Here is an 18,857-nt window from a genome sequence, read left to right as displayed (position 1 = left end):
TAAGAAATTTCAAGTTAAATAGAAAGTCTGACAGTGTAATAGAAGCGGAAAGAGCCCAGGCAGTGAAAGTTTTCTTCTTTCATTTTGTTTGGAATATCACTGGTAAAACTGACATTTATTCCCATCCCTTAGTTGCTCTCAAGAAAGCAGTGGTGAGCCTTTTTGTTGAAGTGATGTGGTCTTTGCAGCGAAGGTAGGCCTCCAAGCCTGCTGGATAGGTAGATCCATGATTTTGATCCAGCCACGATGAAGGAATAGCGACGGTACCTCCAGGTTGGTGACTTAAAAGGGCAACTTGGAAATTCCTATGCAACACTGCCTGTGAACAAGTTGGCATGGGTTATTAGGGGTTTGGAAGGCACTACAGAAGGAGCCTTTTCAGTTGCTGGTGGTGGAGGGAGTGGACATTTTGGCTACTGGATGGGATGCACGATTGCAAGTCATTGTTCATTTAATTGCTTCCAATCACATGGGCTGAATTCACTGTTGAGTGCGAGGGAAACTAATTGAAAACGAGGTGGAGGGTGCATTTCAGCAGCATACCAGGAATGTTTCCAGATCACAGAAAGATAAGATAGCTGATAGTCTGCGTGCCTGGTATTTAAGTTGCTCAACATGAGCCAACAAAATTGCAACAAAAACATTGAACTTCAAAGTAGCCTTTCCTTCCCCTCCCCTGTGCATTTGCTTATTTACCCACTTAATGGAGTTCAAAATTATGAGGCATCCGAACTGAATAGATATTCGTTGAAGAACCAGAAGACACAGATTTATGGGGATGAAGAAGCAAGAGCAACTTGAGGCTTTCAAATGTACTGAGAGTAAACCAAGGGGAAAAGGTGCGGCAGTGGGACTAGATGATCTGCTCTTGCAGAGAGATGACACAGGCACGACAGGCCAAATGGCCTCCTTCTGTGCTGTAACCATTCCATGATTAAGGCTGCACAGAAAAGTTAAGGCTACTGACTGAAGATGCAGTTAAGTTGCTATGCCTTGCTGAAGTATCAATCCATGTATTACTGACTTGAAGTCAGTACAATTTACCTGAAAATACTGCTGGACCTTATGAGCTCAGCAAATTTTCATCTTATAGTTTTCAGAATATTGGTTTGCAGCGAGTATTCCCAACACAGTGAACTGAGAACCTCAGCCGGGCCACAGAGGTTCCACGCGGAAGCAAAGCTCTTCCCCATACTGAAATGGGGAATGGCGTTAGAGGGGTCATTGCCAAAATCTCTAATCATCTGTCACGATGAAGAACAGGAAGGAAATGAGGGACGGTATGAGTATTTCTGAAGTGTAATCCTTTTCGTAACAAAGGCAAATGTGACAACCAATTTGCACACAGGAAACTACCACGACCATATACAAGGTAAATGACCGCTGTTTTAGTGATGATGGTCAAGAGATAAATATTATCTGAGACAGCAGAGCAACACCTCTGAACAGACAGGTTTGGCATCTTGTCCAAAAGACAGAACCCCCCTGTCAGCGTAGTCCTCCTCACTAGGGAGGCCTACAAGCTCCAAAGGGCCAACATGGCCTAGTTGGCAGCACGGGTGCAGGAGCTTGCATCCAGGAATTGGTACACATTGTACCTATTGTGTTCCCAAACAACGGGTGAAACATGTATTCATTTCTACCTCAATGCATCCAAGTAACTTATGTTGAATGCAGCTCAGATCAAGTGTTGGGTTTGTGAATCAGGCCCATCATATGTGATATTGACTATCTACAACAATGGAATTTGTGGGGGGGGGGGGCTTGTATCAATAATATTCTGACCCAGAGGTGAGAGAGAGAAATCAGCTGAACATTCCAGGTTACGTATCAACGATGGCAGTGTAGTACAGAAATTCAAATTCACATTTGGAATGTTTTTGAAACAGATTGCCCACAAAGAAGGGGCGTGACTGTAACCCAAAAGCATTGCTGAGCAATTGTTAGGTAACACTAAAGAGTGCAGTGAAACCCGAGCAACAACATATAGTGTCATGATGGGCTCGAGAGGCAATTCCAGCTGACTTTCCCTTTCCCCCCCCCCCGGTGACATTTTACGGATCTAATCCAAGGAATTGCGCATAACTTTTCAATATCGCCACAAAGCAAAAGCAGAAGGGGGAGCAGATCAAGGGTGACGTAGACTTTGAAACGGGATACTGAGCAAGTGGAAAGAGGAAAGGAGGTCGAGATGCATAAACAAATGTAAAAAATGATTCCTCTATGCTGCAAGCAATCTAGATCTGAAAGAAAGTTAACAGAAATGCATCTAGCCTCTTAAAAATCTTTCTTTTTTGTGCCGAGAACATTATTGTTTTACTAGTGGCAGATACCGTACCGTGGTTGTTCTGTTCGGAAGGCAGTTGAGGAAGCAGTACACAGGTGAGAACCTTTTCGCGTGTTTCCACATCAATGTCAGTCTGGAAAGTTAGAAGAGGCTGGGACTGGTTTTCAGACAGCCAAAGGGCCTTCAACTTCAAGGTGGTCAGTGACAACGGCAAGTACATGAGCCTGTGTTGAACAAAAGAAGGTGGCAATACAGTGTAAATAAAACGTTCTGACAGTTCAGTGGGACAGCACCTCAGTTGTTCTGAAGTGCCATTTCAATCACTTTTGCGTATTTCTTTCTTCACGTGACAGAGTTCTCAACTTCTATGAAATGAAAATGAAAATCGCTTATTGTCACGAGTAGGCTTCAATGAAGTTACTGTGAAAAGCCCCTAGTCGCCACATTACAGCACCTGTTCGGGGAGGCTGGTACGGGAATTGAACTGTGCTGCTGGTCTGCCTTGGTCTGCTTTAAAAGCCAGCGATTTAGCCCAGTGTGCTAAATCAGCCCCTAAGCTGGTTAATAAGCAAATCATCTATTGGAGCGTCAGGAAGAAGCGACAAGCAGAGACAAGTGTAATCTGCCACTAGGGGAAAAGTTCACATGGGAAAAGCAGGCTTAAACACAGCCATACAGTGTTTCAGGAACTGGTGCCAAAGTACCCATAGATGTACACTGGGAGTCATCTCTCTCACCTGGGCACTGTCGTGTGCTTCATAAAATGAAATGATAATTAACAGTTCACATTTCGGTGGACTAATACTTCATCACAAGCTGCAACTCAAAAGTTACTAGGGGACTTGAATTATTTAAGACAAAAAGAGAATTCGGGACAATCTCAGCAGGGCTGACAGCATCTGCGGGGAGAGAGAGAGGGGGAGCTAATATTTCGAGTCGAGATGATGCGCTGTCAAAGCGCGAGATGCTGTCAGATCTGCTGAGATTGTCCAGCATTTTCTGTTTCTGTTTCAGATCCCATCATCTGCAGTCATTTGCTTTGATCTTCATGAATTATTTGAAGAGTTCTTTTGTTTTAATTTTAATGTGTAAAGTTCTGCATTGAAAAAGAAAATAATCGAAAGTGAACACATGAATTCTGACTATAAGCCAGTGGTTCCACACACCATAAATCCTCCTCCTTGCAATGGATTGGTTACAATAAGTTTCGCTTCTTGTAAATCTGCCATATTGTACAGGGCATACCTCACACACCAGATGAGGCAGCAAATACTTGTACATAATACAAAGCCAGTTCCCCAACAATTTCCTCCCCCCTTTCCTGAAAGCCCCACATATTACCGCAGTAATGCATCTGGAGACAGCCATTCATTACTTCATCCGCCATTACTTTAGTGTGAACTTAAGATGGTGAAAGTCAGAATACTATTTAACCAGTGGAGGCCTCACACCTTCGACAGGTACACACCCCAGCAGAAAATCACTCAACATGCATCATAAACTGAATCAAGCACCAATTTAAGGCTGATTTAAGGCTTCAACCTTAATTCAATTTGACTTCATTTTAAACGCTGCTCCTCATGTCGATTCCTCCCACGTAAAATCTCAGTTCTGACCAGGCAATGTATTTCTAAACGCTTACTGTCAGCAGCAATCCCACTTTCCCTTCATTTAAAAAAAATCAAAGTCAACAAATTTTGCAAGATTACTAACTGGTGGTAGGGTTCAGGTAGCAATAAATGGCACTTGTGAGACACACTTTTTGAGATAGCTATTCAAATTTCATTACCCAAAACAGGGTTTCCTAACCTCTCCGGCCGTAGAACCCCAGGCACTTCCCAAGTGCATCAGGGAACCTCAAGAATTCTCTTAATGTCAACGTCCCTCTTTTGCCGCAAATAGGTGCAAGCAGAGAAATCAAATAAAACAAGTCTTTTCTTGCTATATCTTTGCATATATTAGGAATTAGGAAGGGACAAACAGTCACAAAGACTTTAACTCCTGGCCAAATCAGCCTCCCATGGTCCCTTAATATTCACGGCTGCAAGTAGGACCCACTTTTGCTGTGGGGAATCTGGTATATTTAAGTTTAACTTTGTCATTTTCAATGGGAGGATTCATGCTGGATAGCGGATTCTTATATCGGACACCCCCCACCCAAACTAACTTTTTCGTGCTCCACTCCACTCTCCCTCAAGGGCACTCACCCCCCCCCCCCCCCCCCCCCCGCCCTCATGCGCTAACCCTCCCTCTCTCATGCTCACACCCGTTCTCTCTCTCGCACACATGCTCACCAGCCCCCTCTCTCGCGGACCCCCTCACCCCCTCCTCTCTCGCGGACCCCCTCACCCCCACCCTCACCCCCTCCTCTCTCGCGGACCCCCTCACCCCCTCCTCTCTCGCGGACCCCCTCACCCCCTCCTCTCTCGCGGACCCCTCACCTCTCTTCTCTCGCGGGCCCCCTCCCCCTCCCCTCCTCCCTCGCGGACCCCCTCCCCTCCTCCCTCGCGGACCCCCTCCCCCTCCTCCCTCGCGGACCCCCTCCCCCCCTCGCGGACCCCCTCACCCCCTCGCGGACCCCCTCACCCCCTCCTCCCCTCGCGGACCCCCTCACCCCCTTCCTCTCTGGCGGACCCCCTCCTCTCTGGCGGACCCCCTCCTCTCTGGCGGACCCCCTCCTCTCTGGCGGACCCCCTCCTCCTCTGGCGGACCCCCTCCTCTCTGGCGGACCCCCTCCTCTCTGGCGGACCCCCTCCTCTCTGGCGGACCCCCTCCCCCCTCCTCTCTGGCGGACCCCCTCCCCCCCTCCTCTCTGGCGGACCCCTCCCCCCCTCCTCTCTGGCGGACTCCCTCCCCCCTCCTCTCTGGCGGACCCCCTCTCCCCCTCCTCCCTGGCGGACCCCCTCTCCCCCTCCTCTCTGGCGGACCCCCTCTCCCCCTCCTCTCTGGCGGACCCCCTCTCCCCCTCCTCCCTGGCGGACCCCCTCTCCCCCTCCTCCCTGGCGGACCCCCTCTCCCCCCTCCTCTCTGGCGGACCCCCTCTCCCCCCTCCTCTCTGGCGGACCCCCTCTCCCCCTCCTCTCTGGCGGACCCCCTCTCCCCCTCCTCTCTGGCGGACCCCCTCTCCCCCTCCTCTCTGGCGGACCCCCTCTCCCCCTCCTCTCTGGCGGACCCCCTCTCCCCCTCCTCCCTGGCGGACCCCCTCTCCCCCTTCCTCTCTGGCGGACCCCCTCCCCCCCTCCTCTCTGGCGGACCCCTCTCCCCCTCCTCTCTGGCGGACCCCCTCTCCCCCTCCTCTCTGGCGGACCCCCTCTCCCCCTCCTCTCTCGCGGACCCCCTCTCCCCCCCCCACCCTCACCCCCCCACCCACTCCCTCCCTCACCCCCCCCCCACCCCCTCCCTCACCCCCCACCCCCTCCCTCACCCCCCACCCCCTCACTCATCCCCATCCCCCTCACTCATCCCCCACCCCCCTCACTCAGCCCCCACCCCCCTCACCCCCTCACTCAGCTCCCACCCCCTCACCCACACCCAGCCCCCCACCCCCGCTCACCCACCCCCCACCCCCTCACACCCCCCACTCACCCCCACCCCCCCTTACCCCCTCACTCCCTTACCCCCTCACTCACCCTTACCCCCTCACTCACCCCCACCCCCTCACCCCCCACCCCCTCACTCACCCCCCACCCCCTCACCCCCCACCCCCTCACTCACCCCCCAACCCCTCACCCCCCCACCCCCTCACTCACCCCCCAACCCCTCACCCCCACCCCCTCACTCACCCCCCCACTCACCCCCCCACCCCCTCACTCACCCCCCACCCCCTCACTCACCCCCCACCCCCCTCACTCACCCCCCCACCCCCTCACTCACCCCCCCACCCCCTCACTCACCCCCCCACCCCCTCACTCACCCCCCCACCCCCTCACTCACCCCCCCACCCCCCTCACTCACCCCCCCACCCCCTCACTCACCCCCCCACCCCCTCACTCACCCCCCCACCCCCTCACTCACCCCCCACCCCCTCACTCACCCCCCACCCCCCTCACTCACCCCCCACCCCCTCACCCCGCACCCCCTCACCCGCCCCCAGCTCGTCACTGCCCCCCAGCCCCACACTCAGCCCATCCCCTCAACCCCCTCACACAGGCCCCACCCCCTCACTCACCCCCAGCCCCTCACCCCCTCACTCACCCCCACCTCACCCCCTACCTCCACCCATTCACAGCCTCACCTCCACCTACCCACAGCCCCGCCTCCACCCACCCACTCACACCCCGCCTCCACCCACCCACTCACACCCCGCCTCCACCCACCCACTCACACCCCGCCTCCACCCACCCACTCACACCCCGCCTCCACCCACCCACTCACACCCCGCCTCCACCCACCCACTCACAACCCGCCTCCACCCACCCACTCACACCCCGCCTCCACCCACCCACTCACACCCCGCCTCCACCCACCCACTCACACCCCGCCTCCACCCACCCACTCACACCCCTCCTCCACCCACCCACTCACACCCCACCTCCACCCACCCACTCACACCCCACCTCCACCCACCCACTCACACCCCACCTCCACCCACCCACTCACACCCCACCTCCACCCACCCACTCACACCCCACCTCCACCCACCCACTCACACCCCACCTCCACCCACCCACTCACACCCCACCTCCACCCACCCACTCACACCCCACCTCCACCCACCCACTCACACCCCACCTCCACCCACCCACTCACACCCCACCTCCACCCACCCACTCACACCCCACCTCCACCCACCCACTCACACCCCACCTCCACCCACCCACTCACACCCCAGCCACTCACACACCCCAGCCACTCACACACACCTTTCACTCACGCACACAAACACACAAACCCCTCTTGCTCACACACACCCACAAACACACCTTGCTCACAAACACCCCATGCTCATGCACGCACATGCACAAACACCCCTCGTTCACACACACACAAACAGCCCTCGTTCACACAAACACCCCTCGTTCACACACACACACGCACAAACACCCCTCGTTCACACACACGCACCCCTCGTTCACACACACACACAAACAGCCCTCGTTCACACACACACACAAACACCCCTCGTTCACACACACACACAAACTCCCCTCGTTCACACACACACACAAACACCCCTCGTTCACACACAAACACCCTCGCACACACAGACAGACAAACACCCCCTGTTCACACAAACACAAATACCCCTCGCTCACAGACACATCCTTTGCTCTCACACACACATATACACACCCACCCCTCTCTCAAGCACCCCCCCCACTCGTGCACACCCCCCCCCCACAGTTGAGCATGCAAATACACCCCACTCATGCGTTTACGCAGACATATGCATCCCACTCATGCGCACACACCCCCTTCGTACATGCACACACACACATCCCCACTCACGTGCGCGTACTCACACTACTTGCACGCACACACACCCACATCCCACTCGCGTACCTGCGTATATATAAACAAACACACCTCACCCCACTCACTCACACACATACATCCCACCCCGCTCACATACGATCCAAAACATACCCTATCCTTAAAATAAGGGAGAGTTTGTCTGCCTGGATACCAGCGGGACCAACAGAGGGGCCAGGGTCTCGCCATCCAGGCAGCAGTTTGTGGTGTGCTGATCTGTGGAGGAGTTGAGCTGGGAAGGATGCAGAGGTACAGAATAGCTGCAGAAAAAGGGCCTATGTCTTAGAATTCCCCCTGCTCAATGCACTGCCTGTGTTATCGTTCAGATTAGCAAATGCCCCACTGCTGCTTTGTCCACATTTATTGACAGAAGATGTCAGATTGCAGTGGCTCCTTATCAAAGAATTGTTCCTCCTCTTGTTGGGAGTCGGTTAAATGGTGCAGGCGTGGAGGTTCAAAGGCGTGGTGAGGTTGCTCACAGCCCGGAAGTCTCTGCATGATCAACAATCAGGTGTCTAACGGGAGACTGAGGCATTTCCAGACTGTGTGCAATAAAGTACTTAATTGGTTCCACTTTATCCAGCATTTTGTGGCGTGAGACAGCTTGATACACGATTACACCCCCTCTCATTATGTTGCAAATGAAAGCGAGCGATGGCAGTCATTTTCTCACATTATTGGGTGACCTTGGTCTCTGCATTTGCTGTTGTCATGGAAAACTGCATGGATTAAAGGAAGGTTTGTTCACAGGAGAGCTCGGTTGTAACGGTCACTCTTTGTTGGATTTTAGAGACTACAGCAATATTGGATTTTTAAGAGAGAGTGATTGCTATAGAACTCATATCCGTGTTCATTAAGGTGACAGATGCATTTTTAAAGCTCCCAGACACTGCACAATGAATTTCAAGACAATTTATTTACTGTTTAGGTCTGTGCACTTTTTAAACCTGTGTTTGACACATAAATTGACACATAAATGCTCTGTGTTTCACCAGCAGCATTGTCGTCTGAAAGAGTGTACTAATTTTCACTGTGTACTGTTCTTATCAACTCCAGCAACAATACAAGTAAGCATGCCAAATGTGGGAACCCGTTACCTCCAAAATACACCTACCTGTTTCCAGCCAAGTCCAACACGTGAAGCTCAGTAGCCTGAGAAATGTCTGCCGGGATTCTTGTTAATCTGTTATCTCGTAGACTGAAGACGTTAAGGCTACAGCAACCACCAATCTGCATTTGAAACCAGAAAGGTTAGGAAAACCTCCATTTTCTTTGCTGTCTCAAAGGATTAGAATTTACCTTCTTCATTGTGATCCTAATTTAGAATTTTCAATTTACTATGACACATAACAAGCACAAATAGCTGGGCCACAATAACAGTGCCCGCAACCAATACCAGTGACTGAATATAAATTAATAATTGGCCCAAATGTTGTGGGCAGCAGTGAAGTGCAGGTGCTAACCGTGAACCTTGAAGAAAGTTGCCCGTAAAGATCTAGCGAACACTGTGGCATTGTATTCTCCTTTCCCAATGTCAGCTTAAATCTGGCACCAGGTCAAGAGGATCTCTATGCACTCAGCAGTGATGTCATCAAGCAAGGTAAGCCTCCAATCACACTGAAGTCTTGGAATTATATAAAGTCATCTCACATTGTGGAGCATTATTCAACTACCTGTCTCAGACAGAGCCACACGTCAACCCAACTACTGCCCCACAGACACCAGAGCAAGCAGAAAGCCAATCAAGTTCACCACCATAGATTTGAGTCAAGGTTTTTACTGACTACTTGCAAGCTTAAACAGGAGACAAGATTGGCTAGTTTTAAGGTAATGTATTCATCCACAGTCCAACCAAGTCCAACTGAAAATAACGATTGGAGAATTTACCAATGCTGAGCAGCCAATTTTGAACAAAATGTGAAGCCTGCTTGAATCAGAAAAGCTGTAAACATTGGTAGGTGATCGAGTTTCATGATGTCTGAAACTGTCAGGTGATTTAGTGTACAAAGCAGTCAGGTCGAACAGTGGAAAGAAACTTGATCAGCCTTCTGAAGTGACTGCAGTTGGTGTGACTGTCAAAATAGACACAGCTTTAACCTTCACAATAATCACCATCTGGATTTAAACAATTTTTGATTTTTTTTTAGGAAAAAGCAATCTCTGGTCTTCTCTCCTCCTTGATCCTCTGATCACCCATCATTCTGCCATGCTAGGTAGGCAAGTAACTCCCCGACCTCTCTAGCAGCACCAACATTGATCAAGCTGTGAAGAACACATTAGGTTTAAGTGACCTGTTTATTTCTTTCTCCCCCCCCCTCCCCCACTCATAGGAAATAATCCAACGTGCTGCTCCCCCTGACAATGCAGTCAAACTTGGTGTAATTCATCATGTTGGGGGGGGGGGGGCAACTTGGAAAGCTGGGAAACAGCAAGATGGAACAAGTCACTTCCTCACAGTCAATTCCTCACTGGAAAGGCATTCTTGCAGGAGAGGGTGGAAGAGAGAGAGAAGGAAAGAAAAAGCATGCTTTCCTCATGCACTCACAATTGTTAATGGAGCAGTGCTGACAAAAGTCCAGGAAACAAGTCACTTTACCAAATTCCCAGTTCAAGGGCAGCATGAAAATGAAACGGTAAGGCCACAAAACTGAAACAAACATAATAATCGCTTATTGTCACAAGTAGGCTTCAATGAAGTCACTGTGAAAAGCCCCTACATTATTGAATGATTAATTGCTCTCTGCCAGAAATAAAATGAGGATCTGTTGATACTCTAGGATTGACACTTCCAAAAGTATAGGCGATGTCAAGCTTCTATTACCTCCCGGCCCTGGACTGGACAGAGTGCAGTTAAGCTGATCAGAAGATACTTTTGATATGCATTGAAGAGCAGGTAAGTAGCTGGGAATTCTGCGGCAAGTAACTCACCTCCTGGCTCCAAAGCCTGTCCACCATCTACAAGATAGAAGTCAGGAGTGTTATGGGATATTCCCTACTTACCTGGATGTGTACTGCTCCAACAATGCTGAAGAAGCCCGACCCCATTAGGGCAACACAGCCACTTGATTGGCACCCTTTCCATCGCCTTCAACATTCACTCCCTCCACCACCAATGCACAGTGGCAGCAGTGTGTACCATCTACAAAAACACTGCAGCAACTGAGCAAGGCTCCTTTGACAGCTCCTCTACAAGTTAGAAGGTAAAGAGTAGCAGATCCATGGGATCGCCCACACCTCCGAATCACTCACCATCCCAACTTAGAAATATATTGCCATTTCTTCACGGTCACTGGGTCAAAATTCTGGAATTCCCTTCCTAATAGCACTTTGGGTGTACCTACTCTTCATGGACTACAGCAGTTTAAGAAGGCAATTCACCACCAACATCACTTTCCCAATGACAAATAGAATGGGCAGTAAATGTTGGCTTAGCCAGCTACATCCACACCCCATGAACATGCAATGATTTTTCCCCAGAATAACTTTCCTTTAACTAAATATGGGGAAGACAGGAGCCTTCATCTTTAGTCAGCCTCACAAATTTCATATTCTGTCCACCATTTTGATTTGTCACAATTGCCTGAAGCTGAGGAAGACTATTCACAACCTCGATGATGTGCTTGTACTGAACTAAGTTTCCAACCACACATCTGCACCATCACCAAGGCTGCGTAAAAGATGAACAGAAATTAAGGCACTTGCAATTGGAGGTAACCTTGCAACACTGATTGGGAGGTACGACACAGAGAGCAGGGATAAAGGGAAATTGACAAGATATAACAGATGGTGTTCCCTAGGGATCTGTACTGAGGCCTCAGCTATTAGATATAATACATATCTCTCTCAGACAATAACACACAGGAGTATTGTATGTCCAAGTATGCACATGAAATTAGGTTGTGCAGGGGGGACCAGGAAGGGGAACAGGAAGCGATAATGGGACAGAGACAGATTAAATGACTGGACAACACTGTGGCAAATGGAGTTCAAGGTAGACAAGAGTGAGGTCATCCGCTTTGGATTCAAAATAAATTGAATCATGCTCTTCATGGTCAGAAACGTTAAACTGTAGAGGAGTGAAAGCACCTATGTACACAGATCACTAAAACCTCGAGGACAATGGCTAAAAGCAATAGAACAGGATTGCCTTTTATTTCCAGGGGGCAGAGTATAAAGGAAGAAACATTGGTCAGTCTTCATCTGCAGTGCCTTCAGTTCAGCGGATGACCTCACTTCGCAACCAAAATATGCTTGTGGAAAGCACAGCACAGATTCACCAGAATGATACTAGGGCTAAAACTGTTAAATCTTAGCATGGTGGCGCAGTGGGTTAGCCCTGCTGCCTCACGGCGACGAGGTCCCAGGTTCGTTACCGGCTCTGGGTCACTGTCCGTGTGGAGTTTGCATATTCTCCCCATGTTTGCGTGGGTCTCGCCCCCACAACCCAAAGATATGCAGGGTAGGTAGATTGGCCTCAATAAATTGCTCCTTAATTGAAAAAAATGAATTGTGTACTGTAAAACTGGTAAATCAAGAGGACAGGTTGCATAAAATTGGCTAGTAGTCCTTAAGTGTAGATGGTTGAGGGGGATACTATTATTTTGGTGAGGGAATCCAAAACAAGTTAGCACCATCTTAAAGTAGAAATAGTTTATTCAGAGATAAAATCAAAATGCACCTTTTCCATATTAGTGGAAAAGAGGAAATCTCTTCCCCCTAAATGGCGGGGATGCAAGGGGGCAATGAAAACTGTAAAGATTAAGGTGGACAGATTTTTGACAGGTAAGCAAATTCAGGGAAATGGATTTAAGACTGTGAACATAATCGATCAATCGTGATCTGATTAAACGGCAGAAAAGGCTCTCGGGGCGATAAGGCCTCCACCTGTTCCAATGCTCAGATAATTGACCTCAGGAAGTGATTAAAAAGGCAGTCATTATAGCGCGCCACGCAGCCTGGTGAGCTCAGATTGATTTCTTGCACAGCAATATCCTGGGGACTATCATTTAATGAATGTGGCATCGATGAAAGTGCCTCTATGTCATGTTCGCATGCATAAACGTGCAGTACACAGGCTACACTGCTGACCCAATAACTAAATCCTTCCACTGTGCATTATAAAGCAAACAAAAGAACACTGAATCACAGCACAGAAGGTCAGCATTTGGGCTGCTGCGCCTGCGTCAGCTCGTTGGCAAATCTATCCAATTACATCCAATCGCTTGTTCATCTCACCATAGTCCTGTAAATGTCTTCTTTTAAAGACCTTGTAAAGTTATTACTGAATACACTGTCATCCATTAAGGTAATGCATTCCAGATCATTGCAATTCACTCTTTATATATATATTTCTCATCTCCCCTGCATTTCTTTGCCAATTATCTTGAACCTGTGCCCTCTGGTTCCTGATCCTATTGTTGTACGGCGGTTTCTCATGTACTTTGACAAGACTCCCTAATTTTGAACGCTTCTAATAAATCTCCCCTTAACGTTCTCTGCTCGAAATTAAAAAGGTTTGCACTTCTAAAGTTCCTCTTTATAACCTCAGGATACCCTCAAGTGCTTTACAGCCAACTGTTATCAAACGGAAACCGAAAATGGTGGGAAATAAACTCTGCACATATGGCAGCATCTGTGGATAACGCTTCTTCAAGCTGTTAAAGAGTCAGCTTGAGATATTAACTCTAGTCCTCTCTCCACGGATGCTGCCAGATCAGCGGTGCCTTTTTCCAGCACTTTAGATCTCCAGCATCCGCAGTATTTAGCTTTGATTTAAGTACTTTTTGAAGTTTAGTAACTGTTATAATGAAGGAAACAGGGTTAGCCAATATGCGGACTGAAAGCTCCAATGTGTTGTAATGAGTTTATCACCCGATAATGTAATTTAGTGATGTTGGTTGGAGGATAAGCTTTGGCCAAGAACCAGGGGCTTGAACCCAAACCCTCCAACTCAGACGAGAATTCTACCACTGAGCCACAAGAGTCTAGCTCTGCTTCAAGCAGTGCCATGGAATCTTTTACAAATATCCAAGACAGACAGGGCGTTGGTTTAATGTTTCATCCAAAAGATGGCACCTTTTGCAGTGCAGCACTCCCTAGGAACTACAGCTGGAGCAGCAGCCAAGATTATGCTCAAGTCTCTGGAGTGGGGCTTGAACCCAAACCCTCCAACTCAGACGAGAATTCCACCACACAGCCACAACAAGTGGAATCCCCACCTATTCTGTCTCATCACATAGCCGGAAGTCTCTCGTCCTGGTACCATTCTAATAAATCGCATATTCTATTAAACTCCAATGAATAGAGGCCCAACCTACTCAACCTCTCCTCATAAGAAAGTCTCTCCTCCAGACCCAGGATCAACCTAGCTTCTCTGGGTGATTGCACCATTTTTACCATTTTTATGATGCGGTGTTCAGAAAGGGACAATAGTAGAGCGGAGGCCGAACCAATAGGCACTCTACGCCTGCATGCTTTTTTTTTAAAAAACACCTTTCTCAATTTAGAATCATAGAATTTATAGAGCGAAGGAGGCCATTCAGCCCAACGTGTCTGCACCGGCCCTTGGAAACAGCAGCCCACTTAAGCCTGCGCCTCGTCCCCGTAATCCCACCTAACCTTTTTGGACACTAAGGACAATTTATCATGGCCAATCCACCTAATCTGCATCTTTGGGCTGTGGGAGGGAACCCACGTAGACACGGGGAGAACGTGCAGACTCCGCACAGACAGTGACCCAAGTTGGAATCGAACCTGGGACCTTGCAGCTGTGAAGCAACTGTGCTAACCACTGTGCTACCCATTGACCTGCTGCATTCAAAGATCTGTCTATTTGAACCCACAGACCTCTGTTCTTACACCCCCTGTAAAATTGCACACCAATTTTTTGTTGAATTTGATGTTTAAAGTATTAAATGCCTTAATAAAATATTTTCTAAAAAAAAGAAACACAAAAGTCTGGTGGCATTGGAAAGCCACACAACCAACCCATATTTGCAACAAGCGTGACTTTATTGACAAAATACTCATCATTCTTAATGACAGGACCAAATCCCTGTCTGTTGGACCCACTGCTAAGCATGGCCAAACAGCTCTGCTTGAAGGCATATTACAGAAACATCTGTTCGGCTTGCATTAGAGTAACAAGCTGCATTGTAGCATATATTATAGGATTCGACCTCACGGTTCCCAAGGTCCATGTACAGCGCCAGGGAACTGGGTTCAATTCCCGGCTTGGGTCACTGTCTGTGCGGAGTCTGCACATTGTACCCGTGTCTGCGTGGGTTTCCTTCGGATGCTCTGGTTTCCTCTCACAAGTCCCGAAAGATGTACTTGTTCGGTGACTTGGACATTCTGAATTCTCCCTCTGTGTACCCGAACAGGTGTCAGAATATGACGACTAGGGGACTTTCACAGTAACTTCATTGCGGTGTTAATGTCAGCCTACTTGTGAGAGAGAGGCTGAGGGGCGGTCTGATATTAGTTTATAAATTATGAGGGGTATAGATAGGGTGAACAGTTGGAGGCTTTTTCCAGGATGGAATTACAAGGGGGCACAAGTTCAAGTTGAGGGGGGATAGGTTCAGTGGAGATGAGCGGGAATTTTTTTTTTATATACACAGAGTGGTGGTGACCTGGTATGCACTGCCAAGTGAGGTAGTTGAGGCAGATATGTTAGAGACCTTTAAGACTTATTTAGATAGACATGTGAACAGACGGGGTATTGAGGGATACAGGCAGTTGGTCTAGATAGGCCGCAATCAGCGCAGGCTTGGAGGGCCGAAGGGCCTATTCCTGTGCTGCATTGTTCTTTGATCCTAGACTCTCTCTTAAGAGGAAACATCCCCTCAGCATCTATCCTATCAAGCCCGCTGAGAATCCTATATGTCTCAATAGGGTCATCTCTCATTCTATTAAACTCCAATGAATAGAGGCCCAACCTACTCAACCTCTCCTCATAAGAAAGTCTCTCCTCCAGACCCAGGATCAACCTAGCTTCTCTGGACTGCCTCCAATACCAGTATATCTTTCCTTAGATAATTGGACCAAAACTGTTCACACTATTCCAGCTGTGGTCTAACTAGCACCTTGAACAGTTTAAGCAGGGCTGCCCTATTTTTATACTCTATTCCCTTACAAGTAAAGCCACCCCAAGCCGCCGGGAAACATGCAGGAGGGAGTGCGCTGCCAGTGGAACAAGATAATCCTGTTGGCACGAATGACCAGAAAAGTCGGACCAGTTTCTATAATTAGATGCGAGTCCGCAATTGGGCAGTACTTCCTGAACAATGCTCAGTGTGCTAAGAATTAAACTAACAACCAATTAAAGATCATCAGTCAGACTTGCAAGTGTAGCCACCTGGGTTGGCCACTTCCCGACTTTAAGAACATAAGAACATAAGAACTAGGAGCAGGAGTAGGCCATCTGGCCCCTCGAGCCTGCTCCGCCATTCAATTAGATCATGGCTGATCTTTTGTGGACTCAGCTCCACTTTCCGGCCCGAACACCATAACCCTTAATCCCTTTATTCTTCAAAAAACTATCTATCTTTACCTTAAAAACATGTAATGAAGGAGCCTCAACTGCTTCACTGGGCAAGGAATTCCATAGATTCACAACCCTTTGGGTGAAGAAGTTCCTCCTAAACTCAGTCCTAAATCTACTTCCCCTTATTTTGAGGCTATGTCCCCTAGTTCTGCTGTCACCCGCCAGTGGAAACAACCTGCCCGCATCTATCCTATCTATTCCCTTCATAATTTTTAATGTTTCTATAAGATCCCCCCTCATCCTTCTAAATTCCAACGAGTACAGTCCCAGTCTACTCAACCTCTCCTCATAATCCAACCCCTTCAGCTCTGGGATTAACCTAGTTAATCTCCTCTGCACACCCTCCAGCGCCAGTACGTCCTTTCTCAAGTAAGGAGACCAAAACTGAACACAATACGCCAGGTGTGGCCGCACTAACACCGTATACAATTGCAACATAACCTCCCTAGTCTTAAACTCCATCCCTCTAGCAATGAAGGACAACATTCCATTTGCCTTCTTAATCACCTGTTGCACTTGTAAACCAACCTTCTGTGACTCATGCACTAGCACACCCAAGTCTCTCTGAACAGCGGCATGCTTTAATATTTTATCGTTTAAATAATAATCCCGTTTGCTGTTATTCCTACCAAAATGGATAACCTCACATTTGTCAACATTGTATTCCATCTGCCAGACCCTAGCCCATTCACTTAACCTATCCAAATCCCTCTGCAGACTTCCAGTATCCTCTGCATGCTTTGCTTTACCACTCATCTTAGTGTCATCTGCAAACTTGGACACATTGCCCTTGGTCCCCAACTCCAAATCATCTATGTAAATTGTGAACAATTGTGGGCCCAACACGGATCCCTGAGGGACACCACTAGCTACTGATTGCCAACCAGAGAAACACCCATTTATCCCAACTCTTTGCTTTCTATTAATTAACCAATCCTCTATCCATGCTACTACTTTACCCTTAATGCCATGTATCTTTATCTTATGCAGCAACCTTTTGTGTGTCACCTTGTCAAAGGCTTTCTGGAAATCCAGATATACCACATCCATCGGCTCCCCGTTATCTACTGCACTGGTAATGTCCTCAAAAAATTCCACTAAATTAGTTAGGCATGACCTGCCCTTTACGAACCCATGCTGCGTCTGCCCAATGGGACAATTTCTATCCAGATGCCTCGCTATTTCTTCCTTGATGATAGATTCCAGCATCTTCCCTACTACCGAAGATAAGCTCACTGGCCTATAATTTCCTGCTTTCTGCCTACCTCCTTTTTTAAACAGTGGCGTCACGTTTGCTAATTTCCAATCCATCGGGACCACCCCAGAGTCCAGTGAATTTCGGTAAATTATCACTAGTGCATCTGCAATTTCCCAGGCCATCTCTTTTAGCACTCTGGGATGCATTCCATCAGGGCCAAGAGACTTGTCTACCTTTAGCCCCATTAGCTTGCCCATCACTCCCTCCTTAGTGATAACAATCCTCTCAAGGTCCTCACCTGTCATAGCCTCATTTCTATCAGTCGCTGGCATGTTATTTGTGTCTTCCACTGTGAAGACCGACCCAAAAAACCTGTTCAGTTCCTCAGCCATTTCCTCATTTCCCATTTATTAAAATGGAGATCCTCTAAGAATGCATGGAGAAATGGCCAAATGCAGGAAAACAAGCAGGTGCAAAATCTCCTGTATATTAGAACTTGCAGAAACCCAGACAACACTGAAACTAACAACCATCTACATATTGATGAGCGATCCCCGGGAACAATTGGAAACATTTAAGATAATCGAGGCCAAGCCAGACTCCTCGGCGCCAGCGGGAGCCAACACAAAGGAAGGCCAACGGACACTTAGGAACCGCCCAGCGATCAGGGAACAGCCCCAGTATTGGGGAAATCAAACCAATCGATTAGAACGTGGTCCAATCAATTGGAACCTGGTACGGGGTCCGCCAAAAAGGGCGCCAAGCCCCTGGGGACTATAAAATAGAGTCCCCAAGTTCAATTTGTTCTTCTTGGCAGGGTCTCTCAGCAGCTCGAAACAACCCTTGACCGTGACCTGCCTAGCAGCTGCACCAACCAAGTAAGTCTCCAGTCAACGCACGCTACGAGATAGGCGCTCCTAACCATTAGTCCATACCAGCTGGAAGCCTGCAGATCCAGAATCGAACGAAAGGCCATTTGTTCCCCAGACCTGGTGGGCCAGTTTCCAAAGCTAAATATTGGCCTTTAGTGTTAGAAATAGTCTAGTGAGTGGTATTTTATGCATGAGTAGCGATTGACTGTGTACATAATAAATGTGTTTTGATTTGAACCTTACTAATTGGTGTATTGAGTCATTGATCTGAACTTGAACTTGAACCTCGTGGTGGTATCATAAAGATACCTGGCGGCTCTAGAGCAAGGTGATTAAACAGAGCAAATTAAGTGTAAAGCACACTTAACACAATTAGCAACACAATGTGGCTCACGTAGTCTTGCTAGAAGTGACATTGCTATGCAGAAGAACATATCTAGGCATTGCGCTTATTGTGAATTAAGTTTGGGGGCAATAATT

The 18,857-nt window shown here is 48.4% G+C and overlaps 1 protein-coding gene across 3 annotated transcripts in view; it reads right to left on the bottom strand.

Moving 5' to 3' along the window:
• The window catches only part of lrrc1 (leucine rich repeat containing 1), a 281,388-nt gene that overhangs the window by 86,773 nt on the left and 175,758 nt on the right, over positions 1-18,857 (bottom strand). For all 3 annotated transcript variants that reach the window (XM_038800456.1, XM_038800454.1, XM_038800457.1), the window contains exons 11-12: positions 8,874-8,989; positions 2,339-2,511 (exon numbers count right to left, since the gene is read on the bottom strand). In XM_038800456.1, the coding sequence (XP_038656384.1) occupies positions 2,339-2,511; positions 8,874-8,989 (289 nt within the window). The remainder of the gene's footprint in view (positions 1-2,338; positions 2,512-8,873; positions 8,990-18,857) is intronic.

This window comes from Scyliorhinus canicula, chromosome 6 (assembly GCF_902713615.1).
Source record: "Scyliorhinus canicula chromosome 6, sScyCan1.1, whole genome shotgun sequence".
NCBI classification, from domain to species: Eukaryota; Metazoa; Chordata; class Chondrichthyes; order Carcharhiniformes; family Scyliorhinidae; genus Scyliorhinus; species Scyliorhinus canicula.
The sequence above is the reverse complement of the archived record's forward strand: the minus strand, read 5'-3'. Positions and strand labels throughout refer to the sequence as shown.